The sequence below is a fragment of the Cnephaeus nilssonii genome, assembly GCF_951640355.1.
Source record: "Cnephaeus nilssonii genome assembly, chromosome: 11".
NCBI classification, from domain to species: domain Eukaryota; kingdom Metazoa; phylum Chordata; class Mammalia; order Chiroptera; family Vespertilionidae; genus Cnephaeus; species Cnephaeus nilssonii.
The window spans coordinates 39,769,336-39,788,363 of record NC_137082.1 but is presented as its reverse complement, the minus strand read 5'-3'; the positions used below and the strand labels follow the sequence as shown (position 1 = coordinate 39,788,363).

The following is a 19,028-nucleotide window of genomic DNA, read 5'->3' as shown; positions in this document are numbered from 1 at the left end:
TTCGTACTAAATTATAAATCAAATTCTAGTATATCTGTTCTGTAACTCAATTCTTTCATTTTTGCTCTTCAATATGATTTTTCCTCTAGCACAAGACTTCTCTATCCTGGCACAATTGACATTTGGGGCTAGAACATTTTTGTTGTGGGGGATTGTTCTGTGTATCCGTAGGATGCTTAGCAGCATCTTGGTTTCTACCAACTAGATGCCAGTACACCCTCTCCTCTCATCGCCCCGAAGCTGGGATGACTCAGAATCTCTCTGGACATTGCCAGATGTCCTCTGGGGACCAAACCTGCCCCTGGTGGAGAACCGCTAGCCTGGCATTACTGTGGTCTTATTTCCTCCTTGTCTCTGCCTACTTTTTTTGTTGTTGTTAATCCTCTGCCGAGTATATTTTTCCATTGATTTTTAGAGAGTGGAGGGAGGGGGAGAGACAAACAGAGAGAGAGAAACATAGATGTGAGAGAGACATATGGATTGGTTGCTTTCCGCACACACCCTGACTAGGGCTGGGGATGGAGCCTGCAACCAAGGTAGTGCCCTTGACTGAATCAAACCCAGGGCCCTTCAGTCTGCAGGCCAATGCTCTCTCTACCCACTGAGCCAAACCAGCTAGGGCTCTGCCTACTTTTTATGTTTAAAATCCTTTCTTAAAAACTGACAAGATAAAGTGTGTCTGAACAATATGACAACATCTTATGGTAGAGATAGGGATTCATCCCTTTTCCTTCATTAGTTTTTGACCAAATTTAAGAGCAGAAATTTCTCCAATTAGTCCAAATTGACTGTTTCAGGTAGAAAGGAATTTAAGATGTGCCAGACTTCTGAAAAGCTGCAGTGTTTGAGAGATTTTTGTCACAGTGTGTGTGTTTTTTGTTTTGTTTGTTTTTGCTGAAAATATTTGCTTTTTGGTTAAGGATGAAGTGCAAAACTTATTCATGTGAGAAGAATCCAGAGGGTTCTAAGTAATTTCTTCATGTACTTCAGTTCTGCATACACAGGATAGGCCAGGAGGCTGGGTTGTTAAACAGCAGATTTGGAGAAAGTATTGCACCTTTTATCCAGATTGGATGCACTCCCCAGAGCTTTCTTGACATTCCTTAAAACTCACAGTCCCTGATTTTAGCTGTCCTCAGGGGGCATCTCTTTGCTGTTGCATTATCTTCTGAAGCACCAAAAAAAGGAACCAAAATAATTTGTTTAAAAAAGAAAGAATTCAAGTTTAGGGCTAATAGTTGTTTTTTTTATTATTGTTCTATTCCATCTCATAAGATATTCTAAAACAATGTGTACTCCACTGTATCCCAAAAATAAGTCAATTAATTATACTATGACTACTTTTGCTGATAATAAAATAGCAGTAATAAAAAGAATGACAGTAGTGCATGAAGAGAATAAACAGTATCACTGAAATGTTAGGAAACACAATAAATGGGATTATGTCTGCTGAACCAAAGTTTCACACCTCCTCCTCCAATTCTGTCAGAGGAAGTTTGTGATGGCCATCTGTTATCAACCGTGATCAAAATAATAGAACAGCGAAACTTTTTATGCTTCTAAGGGGCCTTTCATCAAAAATCTCAAAGCTGCTTCTAAATATAGAGTGACTGATCTTTAAAATTTTAAACCACTTTTATGTTTTAAGCAATTAATATGATAACTTAGTTTTTATATTCTCCATCCCGAGTACTTGCCACTTGACGCACTGATTGAGCATTCAGCAATTGGTCAGCATTAGCACGTTGCTGCTACAGATTTTAGAAGAATGCCAACCTTCCCGTAGTTCATGTAGGTCGCTCCACTGTCACTTATCAAAGTAAAACTTGGACAACTTTAATTTCCGCATCTCAATGCCCAGACTAAGGATCGTAGACCAAATGGCCAACTCTATTAAAAAAAAAAAAAAAGACCGAGAGAGTGTTGTCTCAACTTAAAAAGCAAAATCCTGATGCCCATATAGTGCACTGGTAGATGACCGATGACCGAATTCTTTTTTGTCGTGTGTATGTTGCTGCATGTCTGTTGTCTGGTGTGACAAGCTAGGGCTAGATAACAGAGTATTCAAGAACATTATGGCATGGATGCTGCCAGTGTTAGTATGAATATTTACCTGAATTTAGCTTTTTTTTTGTATTAAGGTTGTGTTAGTGTAGTTACACTTATTTTGTCTAAAAGATTTAAATAAAACACGCAGTGCAGTTTTATGTCTATAAAAGTCGAGGCTATGAAACACTGTGAAAGATGGAAGTACTTTTTATGCTCATACCTCTGGTTCCTGAGGGTCCAGTTCATTTTTTTTGCTGTGAATTTAAATAAGTTAATTTAAGTAGATGGGTCAGAAGCCACTATCATTGTGGTAGCCCTGTGCCTGATTCTTAATTAAAGGCAACAGGAGATTAATTTGAAACATTAATTTAAAAGTGCATACACAAAAAGAAAGAATTATTGCAAGAAAGCCTAAAGAACTTTTCTCTTGTCCCTAGATGTAGAAGACAGAAGTAGCTCAGGGTCCTGGGGGAATGGAGGACATCCAAGCCCGTCCAGGGTAAGTATATCTAATCTCTTCTCCCACATCCAGACATCCCACATATGTAAATTGACAGACCGAAGGTGAGTTTCTCTCAAGCACACACACAACTGCACAGATATATATGCGCACTAAGTTTAATGAGGATCAGCTTGTGTTTGGATTTTTTTTTCCATTCTCTTATTGGATGCTGTTATTGAATTTGACACCTGTTCTACTTCTGCTAACCAGAAGAAAAATCCTTCATTAAATATTTGCCCTTACTTTGCCAGTTATTGATCTAGTATTATAGAAAGTTATTTTTTGTAGCTGGCACAACTTTGGAAAAAATCCTAGTACTGTATCTCTGTAATATATTGGTGTAAATACACCACTGAATAATTCTGAAGATGTGGTGTGAAGGACTAGCCTATCAATTTACTCTACATAATAAATCTGTGTTGATTTCACTTTGTGAACATGTTGTTATTCCACCAGTAGTGCCTTTGGTCACCAGTGAGATTCATTCATTTGTTCGGTCTCAGATTTTTGCTATTCTTTTTCACGGATTTCCTCCATTATTAATTGGTTGTTAGTTTTGATGTAATGGAATGGCCATGGAATGGGAAGGAAAGGAGTGGTTAGGCCATGCATGTTTTTGTGTGTATATGACTTTGGGCATGTCATTTCACCTCTTTGATCTTCATTTTCCTAATTGATAAAATGAAGAAGTAGAACCAGAGGGACTTTTATGTTCTTTCCTACTTATATAATTTGACTTCACCTGAATCATTTCTAGGCTCTGTAGAATCCGTGTCAGCTTTTATAATATGCATATAATGCCCAAATTAAAAATAGACTTAGAGCCCATAACTGAGCAGACATCGGCACCTCTCCCAACCAGCTATATATTTGAAGCTTTCTGTAGGGAGCATAACATTTTGCTTTAAGTATTCACATAAATTTGCGGGGAGGGAGGTCTCGGTTTTGGCATAAGAGGCAAGGAAGGTAGGTAATATTTCAGCAAGCCGTAGTTACCCATTTTTACCTGTCCTTTGGCCTTGTGGTTCTCACTCTAGTCTTCAGGGTATAGCAGGATCTCTAAGCTTACCAGTAACTTTATTCAGCCCTTGTACCAGCTGTCGAGTTTGACATTCTAATGCATTATATGGTTGGGTTGAAGAAATCTTTCCTCCTCCTCATGTTACAGTCTGCACTTGCAGAAATAAATCCATTCCCCTTGACAGCAAGTGTAGGAGATGACAGTGCTTCCCTCCATTGTTTAGTTCATTCAGACTTAATTTCTTATGATTTCTCAGTTTAATACACACAGTACTTTTAATTATATTTCTGAGAACAAGATCCGGTTAGGATCATCCTGAATTTTATTTAGTGTTCATTAACTGTTCTGCCATTCTTTTCAGGGAATATGTTGGTGAATAATTTGAATCAATATTTTGCTATTTATATTTTCTAAATCCAGGGAGTTTGAATGAGAAAGATTATCGTGGCTGACTTGTATCAGTGCAGCCTAAGTCTATCTCATCTTAAAATGGTGATACTATCAGCTACCTTGCAGTACAATGCAGGGGTTTAAATTAGATAATGTATGTTAAGCTTTTAGAATACTTTTTAGGGTGGGGACCCTTCATAATAACCAGTATTATGCTTGGTAAAGAATGAGTGAGTGTAAAACCCATGCTGGGTATATGACATCTTTTTATGCACTGACTTAATGACAGCGTTAGATTACAGCATCATCAATTAATTTCCATAAACGAGGGAAGGCAATTGAGAACGGGTTTGTTTGGAACTTTAAGGGTTCCCGTTATTCTCTAGTGAGCTGACGTTCATTTTCATTTTTCATACAGTATCCGTCTTTTTTATGTGAGCATATTCTGCCCTTTGGCTAACATGCCAACTGACACCTCTGAGTAAATTTGACTTAGTCTTTATGGGCAGTGCAACCAGCTGAACAGAATGACTTTTTTTAAAAAAAATTTTGGTTACCTTTGTAGATTGAAATTTGAACCATATAATATACAAGTACATGCTTTTCTTTCGTATATGTTATCAATTCCTCCATGAAAAGTAAGTGAATAGGCAGTTTAAAAACATTATTTTAATTTTAAATTCCTGTTAAAACAATGAGTTGATCTTAACAATGACAAAGTTAATGTCTGCTTGAAAACCATTTTTTTTGTGGTACATTTTGTCCAAACCCAGAAGTACTCATTTATGCTAAATTTGTGATGTTCATTCATACATAGTCATATTATAATAATTTAAAATTCTATGTGTAATTACTTATGGAATGATCCAGTTCTCTTACAACCACAATAATAACCTATAACAAAACACTGCAATTTCAATATCATAAAAAAACCATGTGTTGCTTTTTCAAAGCCTCTACCTGGGTCTTTCAAAAGCTATTCAATTACAGGCTATGGGTATTTTCTCTTATAGTACAACCTTGCTCTTTTAAGAAAAACAATATGGGCCTATCAAAATAATAACTTAATATTTACAATATGTTTTATGTTGGGTGTTTTGCATGCATTATTTCATTTAACCACTTCAACAATTTCATGCCAGTTGGTTCAATTATTATTGTTCCCTAGATTTCACAACAATTATGAAGAAAATTTGAACTCTGCAGACTAAAGCCCTCTCTTAACTACTGTACCTGTGAAAATTCAGGTTCCTTATTATGAGGTTTCTGGGTCAGAATGGTGGACTTTAGTTTCTTTGGGTCAGAGAGGTCTCACTAGTGGGTAATTTATGTGCTGATTTTTGTTCATGTAAAATTGAGTTAGATAATGTATGTAAATGCTGTTATTTTATTTACAGAACTATGGAGATGGGACTCCCTATGACCACATGACCAGCAGGGACCTTGGGTCACATGACAATCTCTCTCCACCTTTTGTCAATTCCAGAATACAAAGTAAGACAAATTTTAAATTAACGTGGCTTTTTTGAATGAATATGTTTTACCATGGGAGGGAGAACAAAAACCCAGACAAATGTTCTGTTTTTAGGAACTTGGATTTTTAGTCAGTTCTCTATAGTAATTTTAAATTGGAGGGAAATATTGATAGTTTGTGATTGGTAATAACACATGAAGAACTAAGTTTCACTAGCATGTGGAATTACAGAATTTCATGGAATCTACATGGAAATTTTATCTTCCTTATATACTAAGCATTTATCACAATTTCAATGATGCAATAGTAGTACTTTCTAAGTAAAGGTTGGTGAAATCAAAAGTGGTGAATATTGAAAATAAAAATGTATTTTATGCCTGCTCATTGGCAATGAGATATATATAGTCAGTATTAACTGTGAATTTTTATTAATAGGGTTATGGAAACTCCTTTAGTAACTCATATAGGTTTATTGTGTTTAAGTCAGAGTAGTGCTTTCACGTTGAATTGTAAAATCTGGTTGTGTATTTATCAGGGGGTGAACTTTAGTGCTAGTGGTCTAGGCAGGCATCATCCGATTTCACTGAGAACAAGCTATGTGTCGTTTGAGACAGTCTGCGAGCTCCTTGCATGCCCTTTCTACTGGTTGGTATAGTTTTCTGCTTTTACTACCCTGTGGGATGTTTAACAGCAGTAACTTAAGCAATGAAAAGATAATTTATAATGGCTTAAAAGGTCTCAATAGCTGGTTACTTTATTTTTGATTGAAAAAATAATATTTGTTCTAGTAAAATGTGAGTTTTTAACAATATTAGTAAATCTCTCAACTTGGCCAAATTTTTTTTGAGAATCCTCAATAAATGAAGTTGAATTTTTGGTGCAAGGAAAACATGTAGCCATACTTATATCATTCTGAAACCATAATGGCAAATGCTTTTAAAGAATGTCCCTATTTTTAAGCCTTGTAACTATACTCGTTATTTAAGGGGTTGAATCTGCCTTTGGAACCTTAAGGGTTCCAAATACCCTCAAATCACATTAAATCCATCTGAGGAATTTCAGATATTTATCATAAAATAGACAAAGCAGAGAAATACTAGCAATTTATTTTTAATGGGTAATATATGTTGTGCCCTTACGTGTCATCCCAACTTTGAGAGTCACAACATTCTCTTGATCAAAGGATGTTATTCTATTTGTGCTTTTTTAACTTTAAAATGGTAAATATATATGTATATGTTTTAGCTTTATAGCTAAAACAGGAGTCCCAGTTTTTCATCAGATGTTGATAGGAAGGTACAACACATTTCCTGTTTTCAGGATGTACAGATGCAGATGGCTAGATATATTTATCAACTTAAAGGTGAAAAAACAACTCTAGACACTTCAGTACAGTAGTAATAATTTTAAATTCTAATGCCATTGCTTCTCTTCTCATCCTCACCCAACTTCATAAAATAGAAAAAAAAATAATTTGAAAATAATAATCTTGAGAAGTAGCACTTAAAGAGTATATGAAAGAACTTCCTTAGTAGGTTCTAAAACTGTCCTCTGACAAGGTAAAGTAAGTAAAATAGAATAAATAAATTACAATTAATATTTAGAAATTCCTGTAATATACATTAAAAAAGTTTTCCTAAAGAACAACTTGATAAATTAATATTATAGAATATGCTAAGTGACACAAAGATAGTAAATAATTATTGTTCCTTTGTCCTTACGGGCAACTGTTTTAACAACCAAATTCATTTTTCAACCCAAATAATATTTAAAATATAAGTGGATGATTGTCTAGAGCTAGAGGGGAGAGTTCTTTTCACTTAGCTGTTGTTTAAGCTGAAAGTCGATGTCAGCTGTGTTCTTTTATCCCGTCTGCCCTCCTTCCCATTAAACTCTTAAATATGGAGGCCAAGACAGTCTCCTGCATTGTGGTAGGAAATGCTACTATGTCCGGAGGCTCCCACCCACTGTTCCCAATGAAAGGCCCTCTCTGTTAGATAAGCTGTCTGGTCTGAAACATGGCTCTTTATTGTTTACAAACTGCTACATTTTCCACCTCAAGCAGATTTTTGCACAGAAAAGAATTGTGCTTGGGCTAAATGGTTTATCTGACATTAACGGTGCAGTGTCAGATTGGGGTCAGGGAAGTCACCCTCAGAGTGAGAGGGCATGGTGCAGTGTGCAAAAAAGGAAAAAGGGAGAAAAAGACATTTAAATAACTATGAAATACCTTGCATTTTTAGTTTGGAAAAGAATTTTTAAGAAATAGTTTTAGAGAACTGACCACCATGCTACATTAAAAACTCTTCCCACCCTTATAATTTCTCACATCCCAAACGCCTTCTTGACTGGCTTGAGTATCTCAGAGCCAGATTCGGGAACAAAGATTCTCATTGATTTTGCTCAAGCTGCTGTTTATTTAAAATAAAACCACTTTTGAGATGAGCGATGCTTGGTGTTAAGTTGCATCTTAACAAAGAGAAGGTAGGTCATTTTCAAGAAATTAAAGGCAATCAGTTTACAAAGGGAGACCAAAACACAAAATAAGATTTACTAGCGTAGAGAACAATTTCAACTCATAAAATATATGGTATATTCTAAACTGTTCTTTGTGTCCAAATACTCACTCTCTCATTCTATCAAAAGAAGGTATTAGATTTTAATATAAGTTTTAACAGTACTCCTGTATCTATTCTTAGAATGTTTAGTTTTCATTAATTACAAGATTTCTTTACATGTCAGAGACTTAATTCTACTATGATGTCACATTAGAGTAAAAGCTATAACATTAGAAATAAATCAGCCACTTTATTGGACCAGATTCTCTATTGTCAAATCAATCAAGCCTATAACTGAATTAGGCGTCTGCTACAGAAATAAGTGACACTAATTTTACGGGAAAGAGTTATTAACTGCAGATGACCTTATTTTTTTTTCTTTTGTAAACGGTTCACTTAGTGAAATTTAGTTTATTACAAGTAAAGAAAAAAGTAATGAACCACTTTCTCCTTTTGGGGGTAAATGAATATTACATATTTTGTTCTTTATGGCACTCCACTATTTTGGAGAAATGATCCAGGTATTGGTAACATTTGCTCATAAACTCTTTTATGCTAATAAAACACTTTATTACAATTCTGAACTTTGATATTTTACACCAATGGTTTTGAATAAATGTTACAGTTTTTGTAATATAATACTTATGTTTGGCAGCAAAATAATAAAATTCAATTTACTTGTGTATCTTTTTAATGAAAAATGGGTCATAATTTATAAGATTAATAGAGTGACTCCATTAATTTAGTCTTTTAGAAATAAGCTTTCATGTCTGAATATAGTGCCCTATTTAATAGTTTATGAATCCCTGAAGTAAAAATAAACAAATGAACACAAGAGCACTTACTATGCTAGAAGAATTAATGACATTTCTTGGTTTATAACCAAGGTTGCACTCTGTAATTTGAGTTGCCATACAGAGTTTTGGAAGTTGATATCATGTACATCCTTTAAAGAAGAACATAATTAAAGCAGATAAAACAGCAAGCCCCTAAATTTGTTCTTTGAAAAAATAAGTGTGCATGACTTTTTGTTTTTTCTTTGGTGTGGATGAGTGTGGAGGAGTTGAGAGGTTTAAACATCAAGTCACAGAGTTGACTGCTTGCATTGACCAATTGATGGACTCTTCTACCTGGCATTTTCTGAGTCCCTGGCTCATTGCTTTTATTCGGTTAGTTTGCATTTTTATCTGTTTGATTTTCTGTGTCCTTTTTTGTACTGAAGAGAAAGCAAATCACTTCTTTCTTATGACTACTTGTGATTATTAATGGCTAAGAGGCCTGGTGCATGAATTTGTGCACCAGTGGGGTCCCTCGGCCTGGCCTGCAGGATTGGGCCAAAACCAGCTCTCCAACATCCCCTGAGGGGTCCCGGATTGTGAGAGGGCGCAGGTCGGGCCGAGGGACCCCAACAGAGCATGATCGGGGCTGGGGAGGGATGCAGGAGGTTGGCCAGCTGGGGAGGGACTGTGGGAGGGCTCCAGGGCGTGTCCGGCCCTTCTCGCTTGGTCCAGATCTGCCGGACCCCAGTAACAAGCTAACTTACCGGTTGGAGTGTCTGCCCCCTTGTGGTCAGTGCACACCATAGTGACTGGTCGACCGGTTGACTGCCCCTGGTGGTCAGTGCACATCATAGCGAGCGGTTGGCCGGCCTTAGCATGTCATTAGCATATTATGCTTTGATTGAATAGACGACTGGATGACCGGGCACTTAGGATATTAGGCTTTTATTATATAGGATAATACTGTACACCTGACCTGTTGGAAACTTGTTTGCTGCAGTTTTAAGTAGTTAGATGAAACCTATATAGGTGGTCAGTGGGTGGCTTTCAGAATATGTTCCTCAGACCAAGAGGCAATGAATCTGAGTCTTGTTTTTAAGAGAACTATATGCTATAGAATAGTTTGAAATTCCTGGCAAGAACTTTTTGCAGAGAGTACATATTTTTAAAACTTTACTGTTTGTTTTATTTTTGCCAAGCATTAAACTTTTGTGGGTAATTATTTGTCCAAATATTTTTACAATAGTATACAATATATTTTCCAGCTAAAACTTTTTGATCCGAGGAAGGATCTTAGGATGCATTTTCCTTCTATTGTTCCAGAGCCTTCATTGAAAACCAGATTGTTTGAGTGAACAAGTTGCCAATAAGATTATAGACATGCATTTGGTAACTGCAGGATGTGAAAAGTGATACTTTTGTACGGTTGGGTGCAGCTTAGTTCAACATCAGCTGCTGTGTTTTTACATGTCCCTTTGTGAATGGTTCGGTTTCCTTATTGTGGTGTTTGGTTCTCATCCCACTAATGGTACTCTCTCTATCAGTGGACTAAGTAATTTCCCACTATAGAGTCACTGGTTTCTAAACGAGCTCAGTGGAACATTTTACTGCAGGAGCAGATCTAGGTTTCAGGCATAACTGAAGAAAGCTGCTGGCTTATAGGATGACCTTTGAATCTCATCTGGGTTAGCGGTTGATATTTTGATTTGGTTACTGTGGTCATATTGTGACAGCTGCTAGCTCATTATAATTCGGTTCCACCGCTCCGTTTGCCTAGCAGGAATATTTAGGTTTGTATTACTTCAAAGTGTTTATGGCTGCCCGGAGTTTAGCCCAGCATAAAGGTGAAGTGTTGTGAGTGTTTTCAAATCCCAGTTGCAGAGGCTAGTGGCACAGTCTTCTTGTAAAACGGCAAATGTGAGTAGAAGCTAATACAGGGAGTGTTTTTTTTTCCTTGTAAAACTGGAACTACCCAATGATGAGGCTCTTATAGGAAAGCTGTTTTGAAAACTTTAACCTACAAAGGAAAAGAATGGCCACAAGAAACATCGTTTTTTAAAAAAGCATTGGTAAGATTTAGCTTGACGTCTTGGTCAGATTTCTTTTTCCATGCAGGAATATAAATATTGAAAATAAAAAACCTGTGCAATAATGGCAATTACTGGATGTTTGAAAGTGCCAGAGGTCAAATAGTATTTTAGTAACTTCATGAAATGGAATTGTGAATATGGATGTCAGCTTTAGAAATTTCAGTTCACATAGAAAGTATTCTGAAGTTAGAGAGTGATATCTTGCAAGTCCATTGGTAAAGACCTGTCTGTGCATTTTCACTGTCTTTTTTTAAGGGCACTTTTTATCTTGAGGTTATGTTGATATCATCTGTTATCTGTTGGACTGATAATGTAACAAGCAATTTCTGAGTGAAGAAATGTTTAAAGTGACCTTATTTTTTGTTAGTTTTTTGTTTGTTTGGGAGTTTCCTTATTTTAATATGTTAAATTTAAAATGCCTTTCCAAAATACTAACAAACTAGAGGCCCAATGCACGAAATTCGTGCAAGAGTAGGCCTTCCTCCCCCTGGCTGCTGGTACCGGCTTCCTTCTGGCACCCAGGACGCAGGCTTCCCTTTGGCCCTGGCTTCATCCGGAATGACGTCCAGTTAATTAGCATATTATGCTTTTATTATTATAGATAAGACCATTTTAAGTGTCATCCTGTTAACATGGATGGCTTTATTAATGCTGACTTTGAGCTAAGTCTGGGACTTGGAACAACTTTTCTCTGTTTTGCTACAAATGCCTATGGGTCCCCACTCAGCCACTTTTCGGGTCTTTAAGTTAAGTGTGGAACAGACCCGTTGATTGATCTTTTAGGTGTGCCATTTCATCTTTATACTGTATTTTATCTTTAGAGGTGTTGATCATTCTTTCTAATCCATTTGTCTCTATTTTATTTTACCTTCAAGTAATTTCGCTAGTGATATGTTTTCCAAATGTAATTTTTAAAGCCTGATTCAAATGGATATTTCTTTTCTACCTTAACTCATTCCAACTCTGTAGTTAAGGGATTTAATTTATTGAGGATATAATAATAACCTGTTAAGTCACATCACCAGGAGAAAAGTGTTATGCATGGACCAGCCTTTGGCACAGAGCTGTAGGACCTCCGTAAATGGCTGTTGCATGGTGTCATTCATGAATAAAGCAGGAACTATATATATATATGGTTTAAACCCTTAGTGAAAAGTCCATAAATTAAAGTCGGGCTTACATGTTACTGTATCAGGATAAAACCCTAAATCAGAGCTAGTTATAGACATTTATTCTATGGTATTGTATCCTTGACTGGACAGAATTTTTCCTTTTTTCAGGAAACAGACCATATTACAGTGTGATAGATTTCAGTTTTCAGTAAACACACCACAGATAATCTTACTTATAAAAGGAAATAAGTAAAATCAATATTTATTGAAAGTCTACTGAACAAGTTGTGTGTTTCCAGTATTCAGATAAGATAACTTATTTCTTCTTGTCCAATTAATAACCATTTCTGTTCCTCTTTCACTGGTCTCATTTCCTTTCCATTCAGCTGCCTACTCTAGAGTATAGCACATTTAATGCTGTGATAAACATTTTTATAGTCAAAATAGATGGACTAAACCAGGTTTTATAAAATTGAGAACTGATGCCAGAAAAATGTTACTTGAACCTGCAGTTAACAGGAAAGTATAGATCTTCTAAATACCAGAGGAAGAGTTCTCACATAGAAACGTAGTGACCCTAAGAGAAAATAAACGCTTTTAGATTCCAGTAAAAGTAAAAAGCAGTTTGTATCAGGTAGGAATGCTTTTGCTTGGAAGTGATGGAAAGTGTGACAAATGGTGGCTTCAGAAGACCGGTTCTCGTACTAGGAGCCGGGGGTCAGCCTCTTTTGGAATTGGTTTGCAGCCCAGTGAAGGCAGGGTTGGTGTCTCTGCGGTTCTTTTGTCCTTTTCCATTGTCTCAGGATGACCGTCACAGCTTCGGTGCCCACGCTTGACACCGAAGGAAGTAGGGAAAGGTGAGTCCAGCCAGGGCCATTGCAGCTGCAGAGTTTTGGTGGGGGTATGGGAACATACACAGTAGCCTCTGCACAACCAATGGAAAGAGACAGAAAATGAGCTTAGCACCTTAAGGGTTTATTTCGTTTCTTTTAAGAGAAAGTATATAATTTTCAATGTAACCGTTTTAAAAATTAAGAACAGGGCTCCAACTTCCATGTAATAAGCAAAATATAAAAATGGATCTCAACTCTAAATTCTGGCCAGCAAATTAGAAAGACATAAAGAAAGGATGGAGTAGACAAAACGGTATTGCAATGAGGAGCAAAGAGAAAGTACAGGCATGAGAGTCACGCGTGGGCAGAAGGAGTCTGAGGCGTGCTGTCCTCCTTTCACTGTCAAGGCCTTTGCCTTCCTTGTCCTCATCCCTTGAGGTAGGCAGCACCTAGCCAGAGTCCACCTCTTAACATCCGAATCACCTAAAACCTTCATTTTTAGGTCTCTGGTGTGAATGCCTGCCATGTTATCCAGATCACGTGGGCAGCAGGCCCATAGCTCCAGCCACCAATCCCCTCGGTGGCCGTTGGCGTAGCCTTCGTCAGTGCCCACCCCCACAGTCTCCTGCTGCAGCCATTCAGAGAGGGGCTGGAGCAGCAAGGCCCCAGCAGGTGCCACTCTAAGTGACAGACAGCGATTGTTCCCTTGCACCGCCGCCAACTGGTCTCCCGGGAACTTATGTCCAACAACCTGCCATATTATCCTGAAGCACTAGACAAGAATGCCCACTGACGGGGGCAAAAAAAGCCCTCGATTTTGTTTTAATATGTACACAGTTATGTTCGTTGTTCTTTAATGTGGAGGATTGGTGTGGCCAAAAAACAACATTTAATTTTAGTCAGCATGCCAACACTGCATGAAATTGTGGTGAGAGCTGGATCCAACTTTTGGCCAGAAGTTCCCCACCTCTGCTGCACGCAGTCATGCATGACTCAGGCCACTGAGAACATAGGCAGGGGGAGGGGCCATCTATCATGAAAGGTAAGCTGGATGCGAAATAAAATGGGCCTTTTTTATTTAATAATAAAGTTTTTCTCTACGTTTTTCATTGGAATAATGGTTTCTTTGGATTTTGCATAAGCTTGACACTTAAAATAGGTCTGTGATAGATAGCATTAAGCAGTGAACACAATTCTTGCCTGGATCCTTGGACAGGGGATTAAACACTACATTTCTCAAACCTCTCATTGGCCATCAGCTCCAGGAGACACATCAATGCAGTTACAGGGTCTGTGAACCTAACGTTTATGGAAGAATGTATCTTTCCTCAGTGCTCTACTGACCTTCAGTACAAATAAGCCTGTTTTCTTTGCTCACATCATAATGTGCTTGAGGACCAAAGAAGCAAGGGAACTCAGTCATTAGCTCTACAAGTCTTGAGAGGCATCATGGAATAAAGGACTAGCTGGGGGTCACTGTGGTCTTAGACTTGGCTTTTTCACCTCAAGCTGACTGGGACTTTAGACACATTTCTCATGAGCCCGCACTTTCACATTTCTAAGATGAAGATAGTGGTATCTGCCACACCTACCCCCCTCCCGCCCCCATAGTCACTGTGAGCAGTGTGATAAAGTGACAGACATTGGAATAACTGCTCTGCTCTCTGACTGTAATCTTAGGGAACTGCAAAGCTGCACATTGGTTCTCTGTCTCTTTGGTCTGTAATTAATTTAAAAAATCTATATTGGATGATAGCAGTTTTAAAACACCTTACTTTCTAATGAGATTGGAACAGAAGGCAAGAACAGGTGGAGATAGCATGGAATATTCAGTTCTCTAAACATCAAGACCAAATGGAAAGATTTCTTTTTTAGCCAAAACAGTAATCCTATAAAATAAGTACCTCTTTTGGGACAACTCTGTTGAATTTGGATGTGTCCCTTTGTGAAATATTTTCCTCCAGCGATATTTTGCTCCAACTTAAATGTTCTCAGGTTTCATTGTTCACTTGGCTAAAAACACCTTGGTGTGGTGCTCGAGTGGTGACAAGTTGAGATTTTTCTGCCTGCATTGTAGGTCTTCTGAATAATGGAGTAACCATCAGGTGGGATGCTTTTCATCAAGGAGATACGATTACACACCTTCCATGTTCTCAGGAAGGTGCTGGAGACGGTCTTCTTCCATTTCAGTTCATTTTTCTCCAGAGACGCTTGGCAAAGGATGTTGCCTCTGTATGTGATTAGTATTTTTTTTTTTTATTCCCTTCACTCCCAAAGGTTTCTGAGTCTTTCCTAAGTAACTGTGTATAATTATTTAGTAGAAAGAGGTGTTTAGTGGATGTTATTTTATTTCCTTCTGCAGAATATCTGGCCTATTGACCAACAGTTGCAAAATGTATGGAGCATAGATTGGGATTAAATTAAATTTATTCCTAAATACTTAATAGATAGGGCCCAAACGTTTTTCATCTTCTCAATGATTTTTTATTAATTACTCCTCAGTTCCTTGACACATGTTTATTAATAGGAAAAACTGTAAGGAAGCTTCACTTTAAATTGGTGTAAAATATAGCTGGCTGTTTTGTTTATGTTTAAAATAAAACATTTATAACTTTCCTATAGATTGGAAACCCCACTAAAGCCCTAATATGGGGGAAGTGGAGGATGGTGGGCTGAGCAAGGGTTGTTTTTAGCTGGGTGTTGGTTTGACCTTGGGCAAATTTTAGTGCTTTGTTGGAATTTCTCATTTGAGTAGTTGCTCTGTGTTTAAACGAAGACACTTAAATTCAGTTACTGTGAATTATTATTATATCTACTTTTATTTTATCTAGACTGTTTCTCTGTTTATTGCATCTGACCAGTTTGGCAAAAGTGTTATGCAAACTTGAGAGTCATGTAGCGAATTTTGGCAAAAAGTGGAAGTGATTAATTAAATGCCACCCCCTCATGGGCCATATAAAAGCTGAATGAAGTAGACAGTGTAATATCTGATAACATTTGGTGGAGACAAAAGAAGAGAAGGATAAGAGAGAAAGAGACACACAAAAAGCTAATTTTACAATGTTCTGATCACAAAGTATGATTTTCTGGCATTGTATTATCACATTAAAGTGGCTGCCTTAGTCTGAAATTACTAGGTTACTAATTGCTCTTGCCTTTTCCTCACCGTGGCTATTCAGACCAAGCTGTACTCTTAACAGTTCAGTAACCAAATCTGAATGCTTTGGATGCAAGCATAAACTCTTTATGTGTAACTGATTGTACTTAATTAGGCAATACCAAATCATGGAGGAAAGTTTATTGGTGACTCTGTCTCCTTCAGAACTTTCTGAGCAATTGGTAATGAGCATAATAACCATAGTTTTGGAAGTCTTAAACATTGGTCTCCTGACAGGATCCAAATTCATACTTTATATTGCATGTGGTGTATTTTTTCTTCATTGTGGATTTCCCTTTTCCTTATTTATCGATGATCTCACAAATATTGTTTGGAAATTGAGATGCAGCGAGCATAGAATACTTGAAATATTTTGGCAGACCACTATTACAGCTGTAGACAACCTTTGTTAGGCATTGTAGTAACTAGTTAAGGGTAAATACGGACCTACTGAATGGTAGTGTGCTGAGTAATCTTTTGGTGATCCTGGACAAGCCATTTTTCACTTTATCCCGATTTCCTTATTTCTGTTACTCACCTAACCCATGGAGATGTGGTCGATGGGGAGAGAGATCTTTGAAATTTTTTGTTACTTCAAAAATAAAATGGTTCTAAACATGTATAATTTTGTAATTGCCTTTTCCATTCATGCAAACTTTCATATATGTAGTTTGAACACTAAATTGAAAATAAAAGAGAAGAAAGCAACCTTGCTCACAGTCTTTTAAAGGCATTTTAACAGTTAATGAGATTTTGCCCCATATCCTCATGAGTTTCATTTAGTTCTGAAATAAAAATTTATGGCTGTTCTCTCAGCTGAGCTGATACAAGTTTAAGGGTGGAATTGCCTTCACACCTGCTCTAGCATAAAGAGGAGCCTCTATGTGACTTCTTTAAAATATTCACAGAGCAGAATAAGAAAGAGAACTCACTATTCCTACAATTGTAACTAAACGGTAATGCAAACAAGAAGGCAGCTGCTCTATAAATTAGCTCTAACATGCTGATACTGTCCACACCTAGATGCCCTCCTTAGGTTCCCTGTGTTCCTCAAGGTAGAATGTGGTTGTAGAAATGTAGTTGGTTGCAAAGGCAGTGGATCAACATTAACACTGGCAAGTGTACATGTGGGAAAATCTTTGCATTTGCTAGGCCATTTAGCTGTTCAAGTCATGGTCCGTTAGGCAGGCAAAGTACAATGGCTTTTCTGAGTGCTCTAGTTAAGGGGCAGGATGGGTAAAGTGGTGTACACTTAGGTGGATAATTAATAATTAGTGTAGGCTTGGAAGGCTGTAATATAATACATAAATTTCAACACCTGTTAAAGTTTTATCGGACCAGGTCACCTTTTCTTACAATGAAGGGGTATTCCTCCCGATAGAAAAAGGAAGTGCTCCCAGTACATGGGAAAAGATTGATGACTAAGGGAGGGCAGGTCTTTATAGAAAACCCTGTTTCTATGGTCATTGTGATTAGGCAGCACATTTTAGCGGTCAAATTTAAATAGCATTCCTAATCAATACTGTTTTGTCTGGGTTTGACTGCAGCTGACAAACTGTTTTGGTGAATTCTAGTATTTGGAGACTCTTAACTCACCAGAGAAGCTTCCACCGTTTGCATCCCCACATTAGCCCCCACAAAACAATGGGGGTTGTTCATTTTATAACTTCATTGCACGTCAATATTCAGAGGGAGAGCCTTTTCTAGAGGCGAATTGGAAGGGGTAGAAAAGATAAGATATCCTGAGTCCCGTTTTCAGCTTGGCTGTATCCTGAGCAGTTTTTATACCTCATGTCTTAGCTGTCTTGATTTCCAAGGAGAGGAAGTGCTCCCTTATAGCAGCGAGGAAGAGGGCAAATTACATATCGGTGAAAGCAAAGCAGAATATTTTGCTGCTTTAAACGTTTGATTAGCTTCTTGATAAATAAAATTAATGTGTTATAAGAGTGACTGCAATCATATGGTCCTCAGTCTATGTATTTTTTAAATCATCTATTTGTACTAGAAGCTAACCAAATGATAAACTTCAACACTCAAATTAAATTAATTTTTGGTTCATTCTTTCATTCATCTAACACTTATGGAAGTCTGTGCCACACAGGCCCCCTGTTAGGTACCAGACAGTGACATGCTACTTTTCTTGCCTTCACCATGGCCCATAGTCTAAGGAAGGAAATAGATTGGTATTAGATAATTATAAGTCAGGGCATCGGTGAAGTGATTGATATATGCACAGGGTGCTATTGGATTATATATCTGGGCTACCAGCCATCAGCTTCCTCATAATAATGGCTAAAATGTGTTGGTGCTCACTGAGTACTAGTCATCTGCTAAGTACTTACACATATTATCTTGTCTGCTTCTTAAATAAACCTCTTTGATAGGTATTGTCATTCCCATTTACATGGGACAATTGAGGATCAGAGAGATCAGGTTGTCTGGTGGTGTGTAGCAGAGTCCAGATTTGAACCTGTATCTGTTGAACTCTAAAGCTCTTGTTCCTAACCATCCTGCACTGCCTCACTTGTAGAGAATTTGGCAAGAACTCCCGCAGGTGCAATCTCAGTTAAGCGTGTGTTCAGCTGCAGCTAATAAAATACCTGATAATAGCAGGTTAGTCAAATAAGGATGGTTTTCCCCCCCTCACTTAAGGGGATGTCTGGTGGTAGCAGCTCACCTGTATGGATTCAGCACATCAGTGTTGCCATCTTTCCTTTCTGATCTCCTCAGCATGCTGATTTTTATTATTTAGCTTTTAGGATGTGTAATATGGGAAGAGGGGTAAGGTTATAGGGGATTAAGATGGTAAATTCAGTTTTGGACATAATGAATTTTTGAGATGTCTATGGATGGATTGATTTGTGGTTCTGGGCTGAAGATTTGGCATGCAGCATTCCATATGTGGTAATAGAAGTCATGGGAATGGATAACAAAAAGAGGGGAAATTGATCTTATTTTCTGATTAATCATTTTGCTCTCTAAAGATCTTAAAATGACCTGTCTCATCATTTTCTTCTCTACAAATTTGGCATTTAAAAAAAACACGCCTGGCTAATTCATGGC

At 37.5% G+C, this 19,028-nt stretch overlaps 1 protein-coding gene across 17 annotated transcripts in view; it reads left to right on the top strand.

The window, feature by feature from the left end:
* The window catches only part of TCF4 (transcription factor 4), a 340,184-nt gene that overhangs the window by 116,572 nt on the left and 204,584 nt on the right, over positions 1-19,028 (top strand). For all 17 annotated transcript variants that reach the window (XM_079784804.1, XM_079784818.1, XM_079784802.1 and 14 more), the window contains 2 exons: positions 2,487-2,548; positions 5,360-5,456. In XM_079784804.1, the coding sequence (XP_079640930.1) occupies positions 2,487-2,548; positions 5,360-5,456 (159 nt within the window). The remainder of the gene's footprint in view (positions 1-2,486; positions 2,549-5,359; positions 5,457-19,028) is intronic.